The sequence below is a fragment of the Drosophila busckii genome, chromosome 3R, assembly GCF_011750605.1.
Source record: "Drosophila busckii strain San Diego stock center, stock number 13000-0081.31 chromosome 3R, ASM1175060v1, whole genome shotgun sequence".
NCBI lineage: Eukaryota > Metazoa > Arthropoda > Insecta > Diptera > Drosophilidae > Drosophila > Drosophila busckii.
Genome location: NC_046607.1, coordinates 12,215,015 through 12,233,710, shown reverse-complemented (window position 1 = coordinate 12,233,710; position 18,696 = coordinate 12,215,015). Strand labels below are relative to the sequence as shown.

Genomic DNA, 18,696 nt, shown 5'->3' with positions numbered 1-18,696 from the left:
AAACTTGTAAGCAAAACGAATTTCAAAAATGATAACTAGGCTGTACAGCTTATCGATAACAAGCTCAACCAAAATAAAGAAAAACGAGCGGCAATACAAAAACACTAGTCGTACTCTTCGCACGCCATATATGCGTAAACAACTGTCATTCAAAATAGCAGATACGGTCTCATAATAATAAATAGCTACAATGAGCGCGAAAAAGGTAAACAAACATATTATTTTGTTTTTAAACATAAATTCTTATACTAAACATAACACAGAAACCCTGGGTGCGTTCAGCTTTTAGCGAATTAAATGCATCACAAAGCTCAAGCATTGATGAAGCGTCGGTGTCGGTGCCTGCAAAGCGCACAAGATCCGCAAGTACAAAAGCTAGGGCCTCAAAAACTGCTACTGCAACGGCATCAAAAATTGTGGACCTTACGGCTGTTGACGATGTATGTGATAATTCCCCAGCGTGTCCGGTCGTAAGCGACAATTGGATGGAAAGTTTCGCACCTAGTGTAAGCGATGAGCTGGCTGTGCACCCAAAGAAACTAGACGAGCTGCGTGACTGGTTTCGCCACTGCGGTGCTGTGCAGAAGAAATTTCCGGCACAAATTTGCCTCCTTACAGGGCCAGCGGGAAGTGGCAAAACTGCTGCGCTTAGAGTACAGGCTAAAGAATTTGGTTACGAACTGCAGGAATGGATTAATCCCATTGACTGTGAGGAAATTTCTACGCTGGGCGATCAACCAAGTGGCAACTGCTATGCAACATCACAATTGGACGTATTTAAAAGCTTTCTTTTACGTGCCTCCCGCTATAAATCCTTGCTGGCAATGCAAAGCAAAAGGTTGCTGCTGGTTGAGGATATACCAAATATACTTTTAAAGGATGCAACTTCCACATTCGAAGAACTGTTAATGTAAGTTAGAGGCTTAATTAAAATGTAGCTTAATAATGACGCTCTTTTCTTTATCCAGCGAATACACCAAATATGGAAAATCTCCTCTGGTTTTTATAGTAGCCGACAGTAAATCGCGCATGCTTAACATAAGCTATAAGCTGTTTACGGATCAACTGAAAACTAATCTGCGAATAGAGCATATTAGCTTTAATGCCATAGCCGTAACTATTATGCAAAAGTCCATGAAGCGCTTTTGCAGTATTATGCAGCAGCAACCACACAAAGCCTTATACAAAGTGCCTTCGCAAAATGTTGTGGACTCCATTGTGGTGTGTGCTCAGGGTGACATACGCAATGCGCTTATAAATCTACATTTTGGTTCGCTGATCGGTGCGCCCAGCATAGCCACTACAAAATTGAATATAAGCACAAGCGCCACAGTGCGGAAACGCAAAGCAACAAACACTTTAAAGTCCATTGGACGCGATGAGTCCATTACCATGATGCATGCGCTGGGTCGTGTGTTTAATCCCAAATGTAGGTTGCTGCAATGTCTTTTTATTTGATTAGTTAATAAAGTGTATTCTTTTAGATGAAGACAATCGTTTGCAGCACAATCCCGAGGAATTGGCTGAAGCATTCTATTCGGAACCCAGAAACTTTGTTAACTTTATACATGCCAATTACCTGCCACATTTCCGCGACATTGCCCATGTCAATGATGCAGTCAACGATATCGGACTGGCAGATATGCTGCTGCAAGAGTACCGCGATGATACCCTAGCTTTGGTGGCGCTAAATACTGCCATACGCGGCTGCATGGTAGCCAATGCTGCCCCTGTAAGCGGTTGGATGCCAGTGCGCGGTCCCAAACGCTTTAACGTACAGTCAACTACAACAACGTTAACAGAACAGAATCTACTTGGTGTTTCAAATATATCTAAAGGTCTTTATGCCAGTGAATACAGCTCATTTGTTAAATGCATTGCAAAAAAAGTAGGCAAAACCAATTAAATGTAGAAAACATTGATTTGTTAACATTTTATTTTTTAAGAAGCTGAACAGGTTAAAAAGTGCCTTTGCGCATACTAATATTTAATAAAAAATTATACTACAATACGTTTTTTTGTGGCGCGTAAAAATTCATACTTCACTTATATGCAAACTAAAATGACACCAGACAGAAAGTTTAAGTAACTATATAGCTTAAATTAGAAAAGGGAGATTTTAGAAAATCTTGCAACTGTCCTAACACAAATAATGAGTCTTTTATATACACAGTAAATGTTATTGCTGCGTTTCTATTTGGGCACGCCACCGTCGATATCGTTTTGCTTTGCATAATCACTGGAGTTGTCATCTTCGTCCATATGATTGGCGTCCAGCAAGCGCAGGCGCTCTTCCTCCTCGTCGGCATGCCCATTGAGTTCCGCATTAGGCGAACGAGATGGACTGCGACTGCGTTCTGCATGTCCATTGGCAATGTTAAGTCCTGCCACGCCCATTTCGTGACCATCAGATGACGAGCTAGATGTGGTGCTAGATGTAGACGAGCTGCTATCACTTTCGCTATCCTCACTAGAAGAGTCCATAGGTGTAGGCAGCGGCAGTTGCTGACGCGCCTGCAATTCACAAATGGTACTGGCCGTGGGCACGGCTGCTGAAGGTGGAGATGCCGCTGCTGCTGCTGCGGCGACATGAGTTGGCGAACGGGATCGCATAATGTGTGATCGCAGCACTAATAGCAGATAAAAGTTTAATACAAATTAAAAGCAAAGCATACAACTACTGCTTACTTTGATTCTCCCGCGAGAGTTCGCGTATTTTTTCCTCCAGTGCACGTACTTTCATGCCATAATCTTTTGTTATTTGCTGTGCATTGAGACTTTGCTGTCGCTGACGTCCCTGATCCTTTGCATAGCGGTCTTCGATTTGCAAACACTCCTGTATTAGCTCCTGCTTGTTCATAGTTTCCAACCGCTCCAACCGTGCTCGCTCATAAACATTCGAGAACTCTTTTGATAGAAACAACTCCTGATCCTCAGCTTGGGAAGTGAAACAATTGTCATCCGAGTCGTCCTTGGTCACCTCGGACATATGCTCCTCCATTAGAAAGCGATTGGTATTGTACGGCACCAATAATGAACGGGACCGCACAAGTTTAGCACCTGAACCTACACTACCACCACCCACCCCAGTCGCTGCTGTATTATCTGGTAGTATATCCAGCTTCCATGGTGGATATTGGTTCTTGGGATTTTTCGGCACCAATTTTGATTTCTTACCCCGCCTGTGCTTGCGTCTTTGAGACATGTCTGCAATATATATTTTATTAATTATAAACAGGCAACATAGTATAGATTTACATTGCCTGCTTTTGTTGTTTCAGCCATTGCATTAATTAATAAGCCTTTTTTTCTTGCATTCAACGCAGTTGATAATAAATCGATTTTTATATCGGCATATCGAAATAGCATTTAACAAAAATATGTACCACTGTGCTGTATTATTGTGTCGCCAGCCCTGGTTCGCCTTGTTGCACAGAAGTTTTGCAAGCTGTTTACAATTTTATGAATAGCCATGGATTTAAAACGTGTGGCCGAATCAAATTACGGACCAGACGCCAAACGAGAAGCACATAAAAATCAAAATGATGAAGAGCAATTAGCACCACATAAAGGCAACGCTGTCGGACCATCAGAGCAAGAAAAAGAAATGGATAAAGACAGTGACTCCATGAGTATGGAAGCAGAGCGTGGGAGTCTGTCGCCCACAAGTCAGTCACAAAAAACACTCAGCGGGCTGGAGCCGTATTTTTTCCAACAGACGCCTGCAGAGCCCGAGCCGCTTTCAGAGATGATATCCACAGATGCTGTACCTCAAGATGCAACAAATAAGTCTGATGATAATGCCAAAGAAGTTAAACTAACAAGAAAGATTATCAAGCAAAATCGTAGGCAACAACACGAGCTGCGCCACCAGAATGCGCTGCGTGCATTAGCATTAGAGCGTGAGCTGGCTCCCAATATATCGCCAACCCCCACTCTGCTAATACGTTTTCCAGATCCAGAGATTAACGCTTCCACCGTCTTGGACGTTTCACAAAACATTAGAGAGGTGGTGTTTCCTGTGTCTACGGCACCGCGCCAGTGTATGGTACATCTGAAGCCCGGCGTGAATATAGAACACACCATCGCGGACATAAATCGCGTTCGATTCGGCAACGGCAATTTGCATGCTGAGCTAAAGAACTACACCGACGACGAACTTGCGGATGCCCTTGATCCCTGTAATCTGTATATCAGCAATATACCGTTCAACATGAAGACCGCTGAGTTAAAAACATTTCTGAATGCCATGCGCGTCGATATTGGCGTCATGAAGCGTCAGAAACGTGCGCGTTATGCATATGCACGTTACTCTAATGCCGAGCTGGCTTTGGAAGCTTTCAGAACGCTGTCAACCAATACTCTACAGAATCGTAAGCTCACTGTGCGCTACAGACGGTTTCGCAGCCGCCGGGGACCGACAACTACTGACTCATCATGCTGCAACACATCCCAGGCCAGTGCAACTGAAGAAGACACAACAGAATGCAGCGTCATATTACCACCACCTGTGGAACCTATTGTCATCAGTGACAGCGATGAGCAGTGCTCCAATGATAGTACTGACAGCATTGATCACAAGAGCAAAAGTAAACTTAACAAATATGATAAAAAATTTCAAAAACTACAGCGGCAAATGGCAGAACAGGCGTCTCTGATTAAATCTCTCCAAGAGAGCCTTATCAACGGTCGTGTGAAGATTGAACCGCAGTCTGAGTTAACCACGGATAAGATTTCGATGGTACCGCGATCAATCTCACCATGTTCCAACTTTGATATCAAAATGGAAAATGACTATTTGGGTGTAGCTCAGAGTACTCTTGATCCGGACCCCAAATAGCAGGCGAGATGTGGAGTATGTCGTAAAACGGAGTAAACCGCAGTATTTACTATGTAAATTTTGTTTTTTTTTTAGATTTAAGATAAAATGAAAGCAATACTTTGTTTTTGCTTTCTGGTTTGAGATTTTCATGTTTGCAATCAATAAGTAGTAAATGGAGTGAACCGCAGTATTTACTAGACAATTTTTTTTTTAGATTTACAATAAAATGTATGCAATTTTAATTTTTTTTTGTTTTATGGTTTGAGATTTTCATGTATCCAATCAATATAAGACGCAACACGTGTGTAAATATCTGGCCAGCCTGGACTAGGGCAAGGTATGGGTCCGAAAGACATAATGCCACCTAAGAGATAAACATTGTTCTTCAGCAACATAAGCGGACCGCCACTATTTCCTCGACACTCATTGGATTTTGCGGCACCACACAGCTGCGATGCCAAAATCTGGACATTCTGTTGGGCGTACTGTCTCTGGCAGTTTTCAATGGACGTGATAATGACCTCGCTTTTTTGCATGCGCGTGCTGGATGTGGTTTGCCAGCCACCGACTTCGGTTACAAGATCCTCCAGTTCATCAGCGCGCACCTGTTTGTTGGGCAGACAGATTGGCTGCACATAATCATTCAATTGCGCCGGGTTACGTAGACGTATTAGAGCAATGTCATTTGTTTGGCTTTTGCCATCCTTATTATAAACTGGATGCACAATTATCTCTTCAACAGCAACATCTTGATGGGGTGGGGCACAATCAGGTTGTTTGCTTGTTTTCGAAACTTGACAATCCGGATTTGTGAGTGTATCCCATTCTCCCAAGCGTACATTTCGCACTTGCCAGCCCATACTGCTTATTGAGTGACCAGAAACACAATGAGCGGCTGTTAATACATAGCGATCGCTGATGAGAACGCCGCCACATGCGTGAAGTTTTTCTTGATCGGCTGTGTTAGGGAAAATAATCAGAGATAAGAGCTATGCGAGGTCAGTGTCATTGCCAGCACTCACGTTTAGTATATTCTATTAGCGCCATCCAAGGGAACTCATCGATTTGGGTATCAGTTTCATTGAGGCGTGTCCATTTTACAACTCCACATTCTCGTGGAAGCAGTGGATTCGTAAGTGCTCCCAAGCCACTTAAATAGCCATCAACAGGGCAGCAGACCTACAAAGATTTTATGTTTTTAATTACTTTAAAATTAAGTCAGCAAATATGTGAATTACCTGAACATCTTCCTGCCGACTGCATCGATTGTCACGCAACAAATTACGTTCAGCCTGCGAAATATCCGGTCTTTGTAATATACGGAGAAAGTATTCACATTGTCGTATGGATATGCAATGACCTGTAATCCGACCTTCTGGAATTCTTGAGACGCAATTACTTTGCTGGTGACCTGTTAGTAAGGCAAGGGTTAGCTGCAAATACGTGTCTTGATCAGCATACTTTACCAGCTGCACCCAATGCCAATGAGTAAACAACTACAGCCGTCAGAACTCTGTGCACTAAATAAATTCGCATGACTGTTTTGGAATATTTATAAGCTCAGACAATCTAAAAAAGCGGTACACAATGACTGCGCCTGCCTTCAAATTAAGACTGAGACTGCCTATTTTAATGCGAGCGCTGATAATTCAAGTGACTAAACCCATTTGCACACACATACATGTGTACATACAAAAGCATGTATTGTTATTCATTTTATTGTTAAACACTTGTTGTTTCAAAACATCTACCAAATTTTAGATTAGAACAAAAATGATTTCATGTTAGGCATGAAAGCTTGAATTAGTCAAGCTCTTATCTTTGACCGTTAAATCCGAATTATTTAAGTACATTTTTGGCTTCGCTAACGTCACAGACTCGTTTGACTCGTCGTAGTAACTGTGACTCACTATTTGGCGATTGTTGTGACAAGTAACAGGGTCGTGAATATCGGTCGTCTCTAATACAGTTGCACTGAGCTGTCCGCCATCTTAGTTGCGTGAGAAAAAAATTAAATTAAATAGAAATCGCATTTATATTGATGGCCAATTAACCAAAACACAATCAAGTGCAACAATAGATATATATCTACAGCTAAGCGATTATTTCGAGTTGGCAGCTACAAGATTTCAAGTCGAAAATTGCATTTGAAATTGTGATTACGGTGCGAAGAAAATTTTTTGCAGAAAAAATAATTGGCAATGTATCTGGTTGTCTGTGCGAGTGTATGTGTGTGTGTGTGTTGTATATATGAAAGCAAATACTTGGGGTGTATGTGTATGTATTGTATATATGAAAGCAAACACTTGGTGTGTATGTGTGTGCGCGCGCTGTGTATATAAAAAGAGAGGGCAGGAGCGCGGGAAAAGCAAACGTTGAATAGGGTTGCCAACGTATGCGTTAAGCACAAAATATTAGCTATTTAAATAATATTGTAACAGTTGGTCTTTCTATAATATCGATTAATAAGAGCATGCCCCTACACATATATAACTAAAACTTTTAAAAATTAAAATTCAAAAGTAGTTTCACAAGACACAAGCCAAATAAAATGCTGACAACTCTATTTGGGAGGGTACCTAACAACAATAGCAACTACGCTGCGCGCGTCGCTGCGGCGCCAGTTTGACGTTTGACTCTTCACCATACGGTTGGGTAAATTTTTCTTCTCGCTCGCTTTTGCCTCTGTATTCATGTATATATGTGTGTATGTGTGTGAGAGAGTGAATGTGTTTGCGTTTGCACTGTTCGTGACGCATTCTTGTTTTGCAGCAAGTCAATGTTAAAAACAAACTAAACGGCGCATATAACAAAAGCAACAAGACGCGTTGATTACAACTAAAATTCAAAACATACGACGGCAACTAAAATAATGTTAAATAGTTTACTTAAAGTGTATCAAAGTGCAAGTGCAGTTAAAAGGCACTAAAGTGCACTGACAGTGCCCCAGTATGGGTGTGTCTCACTGTGTGTTTGTGTGAGTGAGCCGAAGTGAAAGAAAAAGAAGAAATAAAAAGGGCGAAGTCTCTGCTTAACGGCTATAGTGAAAGAAGAAAAAAAAAAAAACAAGCCGGCTATAACGAACCTTAAGTGCGCTATACAAATATGCATGCATAACAATAATTGTAAAAAGATACGATTAACAACAACGACAAAAATATAAATACATATGTATATGTATACGTGTGTTAAAAACGGCGGCAATGTAAACATAGAAAATTGTGCAAACCGCTTTCCTTTTGTGTTGTGTGCACCGAAAGTTCATTTACACGAGAATTTCATTTTGTTTTGTTTTGTTGATTTGTTTATTAGCACGTCTACCACGCATACGAAAACAAGCGCAGCGCTCTTCATGTGTGAATATGTGAGCTCTGTGCCCTGGCGCTTTTTATTACATCTGCTGTATATTGTATTGACGCATGTGTGTGTTGCCAAAAACTCGCGATAACGGCATTTGTTGATGACGCACTCAGCATAGTAAATGTAAAGTGTAGTTGTATGCGTGGGCTGACAAAACGCGCGCGTCTGTCTATAAGCTAACAAAAACTGAGTTTCAAATAACAAAAATAAATTTAAAGCCATATCGTTGAAAACTAAAGTGGGAAGTTGTAACGGGGCACGGCGCGCAGCCTACACAAATAACTGACAGATTGTCTGTATGTCTGTTCGTCCGTCGGTCGGTCGGTCGGTCTGTTGGCGCTCTTCTCCTCTTTTTCTGTTTTGCTTGCATCTGCCATTTGGCACAGCATGGCTTCTTGCCTCGCCTCGTTGCGAACGTCATTATTACATTAGTTCATACATACGTACATACATTTTCTTTTATAAATTTAGCCTTCAGTTTCCGGTTATGAAGGAAACGAACGGGTTCGCTTTCCTGCACTTGCAATGTGTGTGCGCTTCATTGTAATTTCAGTTGTGCGTCAATAACTACAGCACGTCTCTATTCAGCTGCTGCCTCCATACTCCATGCTATCAAATTTATAGAAACGCTTATAAAAGAACAAATTCAATTCATTGTTGATTGCCCCCGTTCCCCGTGTGTGCTTCGGAAATTATTTTAAATATTACAAAGGCATGTTTTACTGACTGTTTGCAACTAAATATGTTTGTTTGGCTGCATAGCATGTATTTAATTGTTGAACCAATTTGTTGTTGTTGTTAAGCATTAAGCGTAACGACGCTCAGCGCTTTGCTCTCATAATTAACCTCTCAACCGGCTTTCTGCCTGCCTGCCTGCCAGCTTGGTTGACTGCCTGACGACGGCCAACCTTTAGTTTGTTGTTTTTGTTGCTCGTTTTACCCGCATTCGTCTTTGAGTGGTTTCTTTAGATAACAACCTTTAATTCCCATAGACACAGCATCATCATCATCATCAACGACGACGACGCCAGCGTCTGCAAGGCTTCTCTTGAGCACTTCTAGAACATACAATTTGATCCCAATGCTGCTTCAGTTTTAAACAAAAAATCGACGTTAATGCTATGCTATTGTATTAGCCTTCACAGCGATTTCTAATGTTTTCACAATTGTTTAAAAGAACGTGAAGTTCATTTGTTTTTTTTATACACTTTGACATTTGTTATAAAAAATTCATAGAGGTATCATAAACTTGTGCAAATGTATGTTACCCCTTTTGTCATGTTTTTGACTGATAACGAAGCTAAAGTGTATATAAAAGTTGTTTGCGCTCAACTTTAATGCGTCCACTTGTTTCTTTTGTCTTGGCAATTCTCTTGCATTAGTTTTGTTTGTAGTAGTTCTGGCACAAACCAGTTAACATTTAATGCCAAAAAAGGCTAAGACCGCTCAAGAAAAGATGGACATAGACCACAGCGGAAACCACTAACAACATTAACAACACAACAACAAAATCAAGAATATGTATGTAGTACAAGATTGTAGTCATTATTTGCAATTATCTGTATGTTTTCCTAGCTTCGTTGTCTTAAAGCTTTACATAAAGATTTGTTAGCTTTTATGTGTATGTTTTTTAAATGCTTATCAATTGTATAACACGTTGTTATAGCCATATAATAAACTGTGAGTTTAGCATTAATACCTATTCCCTATTCACATGTCTACTTGTTCAGCTTAGGATCAATCACCTTTGCTATATACATAAACATACATGTATGTGTGTATTTATGTTTTGTGTGTATTTTTCTTGGAGTTTTGCTTTAAGCACATTCGCTAAAGCTTTTAACCTTAACTTATTCAATGTCGTCACTAGCCAAATTATCATTTTTGTCTTCTATGCCCTCTCGGTGTCTTTTGTCAGCTTCACTTTGTGTTACTTCTCCTTCTTCTTCGTAGTATAGTCTATAAACAAAACGTGTCACGTTCAGGCTAGCCATCAATAATAAGTTATGCATACGTAAGCGTGGGCAGCTTATTTAATGATTTGCATTGTCATTTCCTTCTTTCTCGGAAATGTAAACACAATGCATTTAAGCAAATGCTTTACTATATAGTAATGCCATAGAAATGGTAATCAATACATCTTTAGTTCTGTAAATCAATATGTAAACAAAAAAATATTAATTATTGTCAGCGCCTCTATCGTATTGCATACAAACAAACACACACACGTACTCAGCTTTGCTTGGCCTTGTGTGTAAACATAAACATACAAATGATGCATACATATGCGTGTGTGTGTGTATGTTTATTATTTGTTAATGACTGCAAATTTTGCTTTGTGTTTTGTTATCAGCAATTCTGTTTTGTGTTTTCGCTCTGCTTTGCTCCCACAGTCTATTGAATGCTGCCCAAGGTGGAGCGGAGCTTGCGGGCGGGCGGGGCACAGATGGTAATAAGAAAGCAAGAGATATATATATACATAAAGTAAATACAAACACATATGTATGTATGTCTTTTATAGCTTTTATCTTGGCAGCGAATTTTATAGCATAGTATACTCTTTTGATTTCTTAAATGAGTTCCAATTAAATTATTTCAACTGGCGCTATGTGTGTGTGTGTGTGAGTTTAAATGAAAGGAATGAGTGCGTTTGTTTATTTGTATGTGTGTGTGTCTCACGTGACAATCAAGCTCTGGGGTCTTTCCAATCGCAGTTTTCTCCAGCTAACGTCTCTCTATATCTCAATTTACAGATCAAATAGCAAAAGTTATACGTGTAAAATATAAATATATGGGCAGCAAACGTATAAAACGAAAAAATAAGTATAACAATAACAATCACAACAGCAGCAGCAGCAACAACAAGAAGAAGGCAACTGCAACGGCTTCAGTTTGGACATGTCATGTCAGCAAGCGTCAAGATTCATTACAGAGACAGCAACAGCAACAACAACAAAACGCATTACAACTAAAAGTAAACTAGCAACACACGCGACTATAACAACAACACCAGCAACAGCAGCAGCAGCAACAACGACGCCGACGCCGCTAGCATTGCCAGTTGTTGTAAATGTGGAGAGCATTGGAATTGCAGCCGCCAAAACGAATACAACTGAGGATCCATATGTATTCACAGAGACAGTTGCAGCGACACCGCCAGTTTTATTCAATGCACAGGTAAATTTTGGAAATTTTATTGTATATACTTCATCTATATATGTATGTGTAAACTATTGCAGAAATCGCGAGCCCGCATAAGTGAAGCGCAGCACAATAGAAACTGCATTAAAAATAGTAGTAAACAACAGCAGCAGACGGCGGCAGCAGCAGCAGCAGCTGCAATCGCATGCAAAAAGTTGAGCACTGTTGCAGCAACGCCGCCAGCTACTCAACTAAATGGCTGTGCAACAACAACAGCAGCAGCAGCAACAAGAGCTATTGCGGTAGCGAGGGCAACAGCTATAACAAAGGCGCAGGCGTCTTTGGTTGCAACAACAACAACATCAACTACAACGAATTTTAATAATGTCACGCAATCTCAAAGGCAGCCAACAGCTCAGTTGCAGTTGCAATTGCAGCCCCAATCTTCGCCGAAACGCGCCAACAATGTGTGCGTGGTGCGTCCACAGCAGCAGCAGCAGCAACAACAGCAGCAGCAGCAACAACAACTGAAGCAACAACAGCTTAAATTGTCTACCAAACATGTTGCCGCGCTTACGTCTTCAACACCGCCGCCGCCACTTTATACGCACACACCTTCGCTGTGGCAAACGCCGCTTATACTGGACACTAGCCAGAAGCAGCAGCAACCACAGCAGCAACAACAAACACATGTTGTTGCCACAGCGCAGATCAGTCCGCCCGCCTCGTTACCAACATCATCTGCAGCAGCAGCAGCAACACCACCAATAGCACCTGCCACCGCCATGGTCACGCCCATAGTGCTGCCACCTACTGCTGCTTCTACGGCTACAGCTACAGCTTTAGTTGCTATACCACAATCCATGTCGCCACCCAAAGGCGGCTCGCTGCCGCCGTCCAAGTTTCATCACACGACCTTGGCGCAGCACTTGCAGAAGGTGGAGTGTTTGAAGAAGAAGAAATCCTTGCCACTGGCATGCCAGAACACAAGCAATAGCAGCAGCAGCAGCAACACCATCAACAACACCAGCAGCAGCAGCCAAGTGGTTGAGGTGGCCAAGCAGACGTTGATGCAACCGCTGGTCGCATACAATTTTACACAACCGCCGCCATTAACTGTGTTCCATACAACAACAGCAGCAACAGCAACAACATCAACAGCAGTAGCAGCAGGATCATCCGCTGCAACGAAGAAACATTCCACCAATGCTAATGATGACAACAACGATCTCAACGAGATACCGGTCAATGTCATATTTCGCAAGCCACCTGTAACGATGCCGCTTAGCAGCGACCCAGCGACAGCTGTGAAACTCGGAGCGGTGGCGCCTGTAACGCCGCCCGCATCAAACGCCAATCTAGCGTTGCCCGTAACAATAGCAGCAGCAGCAGCATCAACAGCAAAAACTGTACCCGCCCTCAATACACAAAAAGCAGCAGCAGCAGCAGTAGCAGGAGTACCAACAACTATAGCTATACAACAACAAGAACAAATGTCTTCCAAAACAAACACTCCCAAGCGTAAAGCGCCCGCGTCCGCTTCAGCAGCTGCTTCCTCAGCATCGGCAAGCAAGCGATGCAACAACAAAGTTACAGCAGCAACAACAGAGGATCGTCCTTCGCGGCGTCGCAAACTGTCTGCTGCCACCAAGCCTGGCTTAATCTTAAGCGAAATGGAAGCTATGCGGCAAACCGATGATTCACCATACTGCATACAAAAGCGTTGGCTAGGCGCTGCCGGTGGCTGCAAAGACTTAACCGTCGAGCCATTGTTGCTATCCGCCAGCAATCGAGACCGTGAGGAGCGCATAGCCGTGCGCAAAGGCCTGCTGCGTCGTCAAGCATTGCAATTGCTATCGACGCGTTCATTGCAGGAGTTGCCGCTGCGAGCAGCACGCCAGCGCTTGGAATGCGTACAAAATCTATTGATCAAGTATCAAGATCATACGTCCGGGCAACAGCTGGATAAGTAAGCACAACCTAAACTCATTCATATTTATTTCTACTAATATTCCACTTTCCACTTGCAGCAGCGTGAACAAGCTCTGTCTGACGGCGAATTGCAAGCAGCGTGTAATTAGCTTGGCGAATCATTGTGAGCATCACATGGTGGCGGACACCACGCAGCAGCTGTTCAAGTCGTGCTCCGCCTGGCGTGTGGATGGCACCGCCTGCCAGCAGCCCGTGTTTGATGTGCTGCATACGCTGGCTCTATGCACCAAGCATAGCCAACTGCGTGCAGGCATTGAGCTGCAGTCGCGACAACAGCAGCAGCAACAGCAGCAGAAGTACTTGCAACAACAGCTGCAATTGCAGCAACAGCTTTCCAGGCCAATATCAGCGGCTGTAGCTGCGGCCACAACGCAAACTACAGCAGCTGTGACCAGCAAGCGCAAGCGCAAGGTGAATCCCAATGCTAATCCAGTGGGTCGACCGCAGAAGCGTGCCAAGAAGCAGCCTGAGCAGCAAGCACACGTACGCACAGTTGCCAGCACGCCCGTGCTGACGCCCATGTCTGCCGTGCTGCAGCGCAAGAGCAGCACCACATCATTGGAGTCGATTGCCAGCAATTCACAGTCTTCAGCTATGTCGCATTCGGCCTTGCCGCCCTATACGCCCATCATGCCCATGGCCACAATGCCGCAGCTGCCACAGCTGCCCGTTGTACCTCCAGCTTTGGCGCCGCTCAGCAACTATCAGCTAGAGCAGCAGCAGGAGCAGCAATTGTTGAAGTTTGAACCGGAGCCACAGCAGTTGGATGCCAGCGTTATTGCCAACTTTAAAGCAGAAGAGATAAGCCAAATTGTAGCGCAACTAGCGGCAGCTACTGGAGATCATCTACCTGCAAATTTAAACAACAATAATTTGGCCTACAACAACAACAGCACAAACTTTTGCAGCAACAACAACAGCAATAGCGGCAGCAGCAACATGAGCATCAGTTCCGGTTTTCCCTCATTCAATGCCGCCTTTGGCAATGCAATCGGTGTTGGCAACTCAACGCTGGCCAACACTGAGAGCCTGCTAAGCCAGCATATGTTTGGCATATGCGAGAACAGCTCGGCCTATGCCAGCTCCGAGGACACAGGCCTGGGCGGCCTGAGCGAGTCGGAGCTGATAGGCGCTAATGATGCTGGTAAGTAGCTCAGCTCAGCTCAGCCCAGCAGCAGTTACAATTACAATTACAACATAACTGATATATCTGTTCTTTGTTTTCTTTAGATGACATTGCATTGAATGGCGCCCATTTGCTGGAGGAGCATGATTTGGTAAATGTGTTTGATACGCTGCCGGAGGATGCGTTTAATGAACTTTTTCAATCCGGTGTGTATTTCATAATAACAAAATTAATTATGCTTTTCATAATTATACTAATTAATATGTGCACCCCTCCATGCGCCGTCTCTGCTGACGCGCTGCAGTGCAACAAGCCGAGTGCGAGGCAATGGATCGAGCGCTCGAGATTGCTGATAAGAACCTCAAGTGTCTGCAACAGACAATCGGCGGCAGTACGGCGCATGACAGCGCCTTTCTTAATGATTTTCTCGACGGCGGCGATGATCTGCTAGTGAACGCTGTATCGTCCGTAATGAACTCGCCAAATACATCCGGCATCGATACCTCGACGCTGTTTGTTGACAGCAGCGGCGGTGGCAACAGCAGCAGCAGCAACGGTGCGCCCACTGCCGGCGGGTGCACGCCGGCTACTGCCACCGTATCCGATATACACATACGTGGACTGTTGCAGACCTAAAACTGAGCAGTCCCAGTCGCAGTCGCAGCCGTCGCCACCCTTCAACTTCAAAAAAAGAACTTACTACTTTCGAAAAGCAAATTGCGCAGCTTTGGTGCAATCTTTTCCTGAAAATTCATACTTTCCAAAGTTTCAGCTTTTGGCCATTAGAGAAGCTTAAATTCTTCTTTCACTTTACCATCCAGTTTCACTGACTTTTCAATTATTTGTCTCTCACACACCTTTGCAAATATATAATACATACATTTGTATATGTGTATGTGTGCACTTCTACTTATAAATATATAACTGAAAAAATATTACATAAATATTAAACGCAAACACAAACACCAAGCAAATATTGTGAATGAAATGCAAAAAAAAAAAAAACAAAAAACCAAAATTTAAAAAAAAATATATATTATACATATATAACAACTTTCAAATTGCAAAAACAATTTCATAAAATATTACGTAAATTTACAAAAATGCAAGCATTGAAATTCGTACAACAAGAGCAACAACAATAATAATAGTTTATGATTAATAACTAGCATATGCAGCTTTTTGTAAACAAACACACACACACACATAAATACATGGCAAAACAGAACTTAGGAAATTTATAGCCACAAAAATTTGAATTTGAATTTGAATTAATGCTAAAGAAACATTGTGTTCGAAATTAAGCAAAGAATTTGTTTAAATCATTTTATAGGCGCATTTACAACAACAGCAAAATATTAACTTTTTATGAGAATTGTAACAATAATTATAGTAGCAACAAAGCCAGCAAATGGTTTTGTTAATACACATACACATGCATAAATCGTACAAGGGATTACATAGTTTGAAACCGCGAATTGTATTACTAAATATACATATACATCTATAAAACCTACATACACATACATATACTTATAGCTATATAAATAATTATATACTTACAAATTTGTATAGGTAAATACACTTACTAAGTGTAAGCTTTAACTTAAAACTTAAAAGAGTAACAAACAAAACTACAATATACACTATAAACAAAATTGAAACAAACCGCTTGATTTCGAATTGTAGTGCCTAGAGCCTAAGCGTAAATGCACAACTTTGCTCTAGGCACATTTTATTGTAGTTTTCTTTTTCATTTTCGATACTTTTTTTTTCGTTGTAGTGCATATTTATACGTGTAAATTAACAAATTTTGAATAGAATTACATACAATTAAAAAAAGAAACACTGAAATGTAAAATTTATTAGATTAGTGAACATAAGCATACAAACACATAAACTAAAAGAAACAAAAAAATATGCAAGAAAACTGTTACGCTTCAAATGAAATACAATTCACACTCGACCACTCCACATACCATCCACATTCATCAGCTCCATATATCCATATCCATTGTAATTTTTCTCATTGCTCATTTATGCAAGTATTAAATGAATGAAATCGTTTAATAAATATAATTCGCACATCCTTCTTGGATTATGTATAGACATCGACATCATTGTTCATCGCAGGCATCGTTCATTCAAAATCTTTGTTTTTGGACGAGTTCAATAAGGAAATAACTTAAAAAATAGTGGATCAACTGTAATATATTAATATATGATGATTAAACACATGTATATTATCTATATAACTCTCTCTCTCTCTCTCTCTATCTCTCTAACTTTACTTATACAAATATATATATTATACGTGAATATAATTACATACTTATGCATATATATAATACATAAATTATATAAAGCTCTGTATAACTGTATGTACTCATGTTTTTTGTCGTATGGAATTTATGTTTATTGCATTATAATATAATTTAGTTCTTCTTAGTTGGCAGCTAGATTTTACTTATTTTATTTGCTGTGCAAGTTGCACGAACAAAATTCATAAACATTATATATTATGCTATAAAGAAAGATAAACAATATTGTATTCAAAAGCCTTTTTTACAAGCATACGAGTATCTGTTAAGAAGCCACGAGAGAAGAAGCAGCCCCTCCATTAAATCCACCACCACGTTTCGACTCTGTCAAGCGTTGGTTCAATATTGATGAACCATAACTTCGGCACGAGATACATTTCATTTTTGTAATTTACATGCATTTTTGTGATTTAATTTGTGTAATTATTTTAAACAAAAAAAAAAATAGATGAAAAAATATATATTATGAGCATAAGATGATGATAAAAATACAAGAAATAAATATTGATTTTATGGCAACTGCAACTAAATTCTTTTTAACTTTTAATTATATTTTTCAAATTGAATTATATTATATAATTCATATGCGTTCTTTGAATTTTAATTCACATTGAATGTAGTTTTTATTTAATAAATTAATGTTAGTTTTTGACTTGCAAATATTTTGCCGCATTCAGTTGATTGCCAGCTCCGGCGTCAATGTTCTCAACTTAAAGCATAAGGCAAGTCCAACAAGTCACAAGCAGACACGTATTTGAGGGAAAGCATTTTATTATATCTCTACGTCAACGCAACATTTCAACGAGTTGACATGAATTATTAACCAAGTTCCTAAACTATATTGACGTTCGTCCCATCAAATTAGGAATTTTTCACAACCTCATAGCCAATAGATGAAAATGAGTATGTGGAGCTGGTGGCTTAAACACCACATCGCCATTGGCATCCAAGAAATCCGCAAAGGCCACCTCATGAATGCATTCCATGCCCAACGCTTTCTTTTGCCTTAACGAGTAGAAGCTTGTGCAGAAGCCTACCATGACTTCAAATCCCTTAGCGCGTCCAAGTTCTATTAGAGCGCTGGTCAAACGCGCACCGATTCCTTTGCCACGCATTGAAGCATCTACAGCGGTCATATCGCTGATCAGGAGCTGATTAACGCCATAACGTTCATGGAGATTAGCCTCAGTTGAAGCTTTGTTGAACAAGACTAACATATTTCGCCAGCTGCTATGCTCAGCATCATCGGGTGATTCCTTCAAAAGTTTAAGCATATAGCCAGCATTTTGTCTGCATGCTATAGTACATCCTACTATGCGTTGCCCCGAATTTGCTGCATCTACGGCCACAATGGATAAACCCTGTTTGATGTTCTCTAGTACGAACTGCTCCTCACCATTGAGCTTCTGGAAGTCCTCGCCAGAGCTGGCCGCCAAAGGTTCAGTATTATAGAAATTGTTTCTCAGAAAGATCTTGACTTGATCGTAGTCTGCCATATCCATGAGTCGAATGCGTATGCCATCTTTAGTGTCGAAATGCTTCATAGCAACTGTTGGTATTAACTGTGGTAGCTCTTAGCGATATAGTCGCTTATATTGCTATATTATATATATTATTTTTGCATATATTAAAGTGCATGTCTACATTGGCTTAACTTATAACAGCAAATATTGTGTCTTATCATTCTCGTTTAGATATCTCATATCTCCGCTATCGTATTGAAAACGGGATACTATAAGCATCTATGTATGCCTTAAAATATTGTTCAGCTAACAAAACAGTAAACAAAAAATAAAACTTTAGAAAAATTTTAATTTTTGATAGGCCACAACTCAACGAAATGACCTCCGCATGCAAAGTTTCGAGTCTTGTTAAACTCGTGAGATGCATCAGCAGTAAACTGCATTCAAATTTAGAAATTTTAAAATGTTCGA

At 41.0% G+C, this 18,696-nt stretch overlaps 6 protein-coding genes across 6 annotated transcripts; 3 read left to right on the top strand and 3 right to left on the bottom strand.

The window, feature by feature from the left end:
- The first annotated feature begins 17 nt into the window (after window positions 1-17).
- Window positions 18-1,928, top strand: LOC108603460 (cell cycle checkpoint protein RAD17). Its single transcript, XM_017992293.1, has 4 exons — window positions 18-205; window positions 264-910; window positions 969-1,429; window positions 1,485-1,928. Exons 1-4 carry the CDS (start codon window positions 191-193, stop codon window positions 1,904-1,906), a joined length of 1,545 nt encoding a protein of 514 aa, XP_017847782.1. The 5' UTR covers window positions 18-190; the 3' UTR covers window positions 1,907-1,928.
- A 250-nt stretch (window positions 1,929-2,178) lies between these two features.
- On the bottom strand, window positions 2,179-3,339 carry LOC108603461. The gene is made up of 3 exons (XM_017992294.1): window positions 3,264-3,339; window positions 2,689-3,207; window positions 2,179-2,630 (listed from the first exon to the last, which is right to left on the bottom strand). The coding sequence occupies exons 1-3, from the start codon at window positions 3,283-3,285 to the stop codon at window positions 2,194-2,196; spliced, it is 978 nt and encodes a 325-aa protein (XP_017847783.1). The 5' UTR covers window positions 3,286-3,339; the 3' UTR covers window positions 2,179-2,193.
- A 90-nt stretch (window positions 3,340-3,429) lies between these two features.
- Window positions 3,430-4,908, top strand: LOC108601272 (protein painting of fourth). The gene has a single exon (XM_033294201.1). The coding sequence runs from the start codon at window positions 3,473-3,475 to the stop codon at window positions 4,838-4,840; it is 1,368 nt and encodes a 455-aa protein (XP_033150092.1). The 5' UTR covers window positions 3,430-3,472; the 3' UTR covers window positions 4,841-4,908.
- A 93-nt stretch (window positions 4,909-5,001) lies between these two features.
- On the bottom strand, window positions 5,002-6,447 carry LOC108603530 (serine protease easter). The gene is made up of 4 exons (XM_017992425.1): window positions 6,289-6,447; window positions 6,061-6,233; window positions 5,845-6,001; window positions 5,002-5,780 (listed from the first exon to the last, which is right to left on the bottom strand). Exons 1-4 carry the CDS (start codon window positions 6,356-6,358, stop codon window positions 5,077-5,079), a joined length of 1,104 nt encoding a protein of 367 aa, XP_017847914.1. The 5' UTR covers window positions 6,359-6,447; the 3' UTR covers window positions 5,002-5,076.
- Window positions 6,448-6,789: 342 nt separating this feature from the next.
- LOC108603529 (AF4/FMR2 family member 4) lies at window positions 6,790-15,343 on the top strand. Its single transcript, XM_017992423.1, has 6 exons — window positions 6,790-6,986; window positions 10,936-11,359; window positions 11,422-13,292; window positions 13,354-14,459; window positions 14,546-14,647; window positions 14,746-15,343. Exons 2-6 carry the CDS (start codon window positions 11,081-11,083, stop codon window positions 15,075-15,077), a joined length of 3,690 nt encoding a protein of 1,229 aa, XP_017847912.1. The 5' UTR covers window positions 6,790-6,986; window positions 10,936-11,080; the 3' UTR covers window positions 15,078-15,343.
- A 2,291-nt stretch (window positions 15,344-17,634) lies between these two features.
- On the bottom strand, window positions 17,635-18,306 carry LOC108602617 (dopamine N-acetyltransferase). The gene has a single exon (XM_017990756.2). The coding sequence runs from the start codon at window positions 18,304-18,306 to the stop codon at window positions 17,635-17,637; it is 672 nt and encodes a 223-aa protein (XP_017846245.1).
- Window positions 18,307-18,696: the final 390 nt, after the last annotated feature.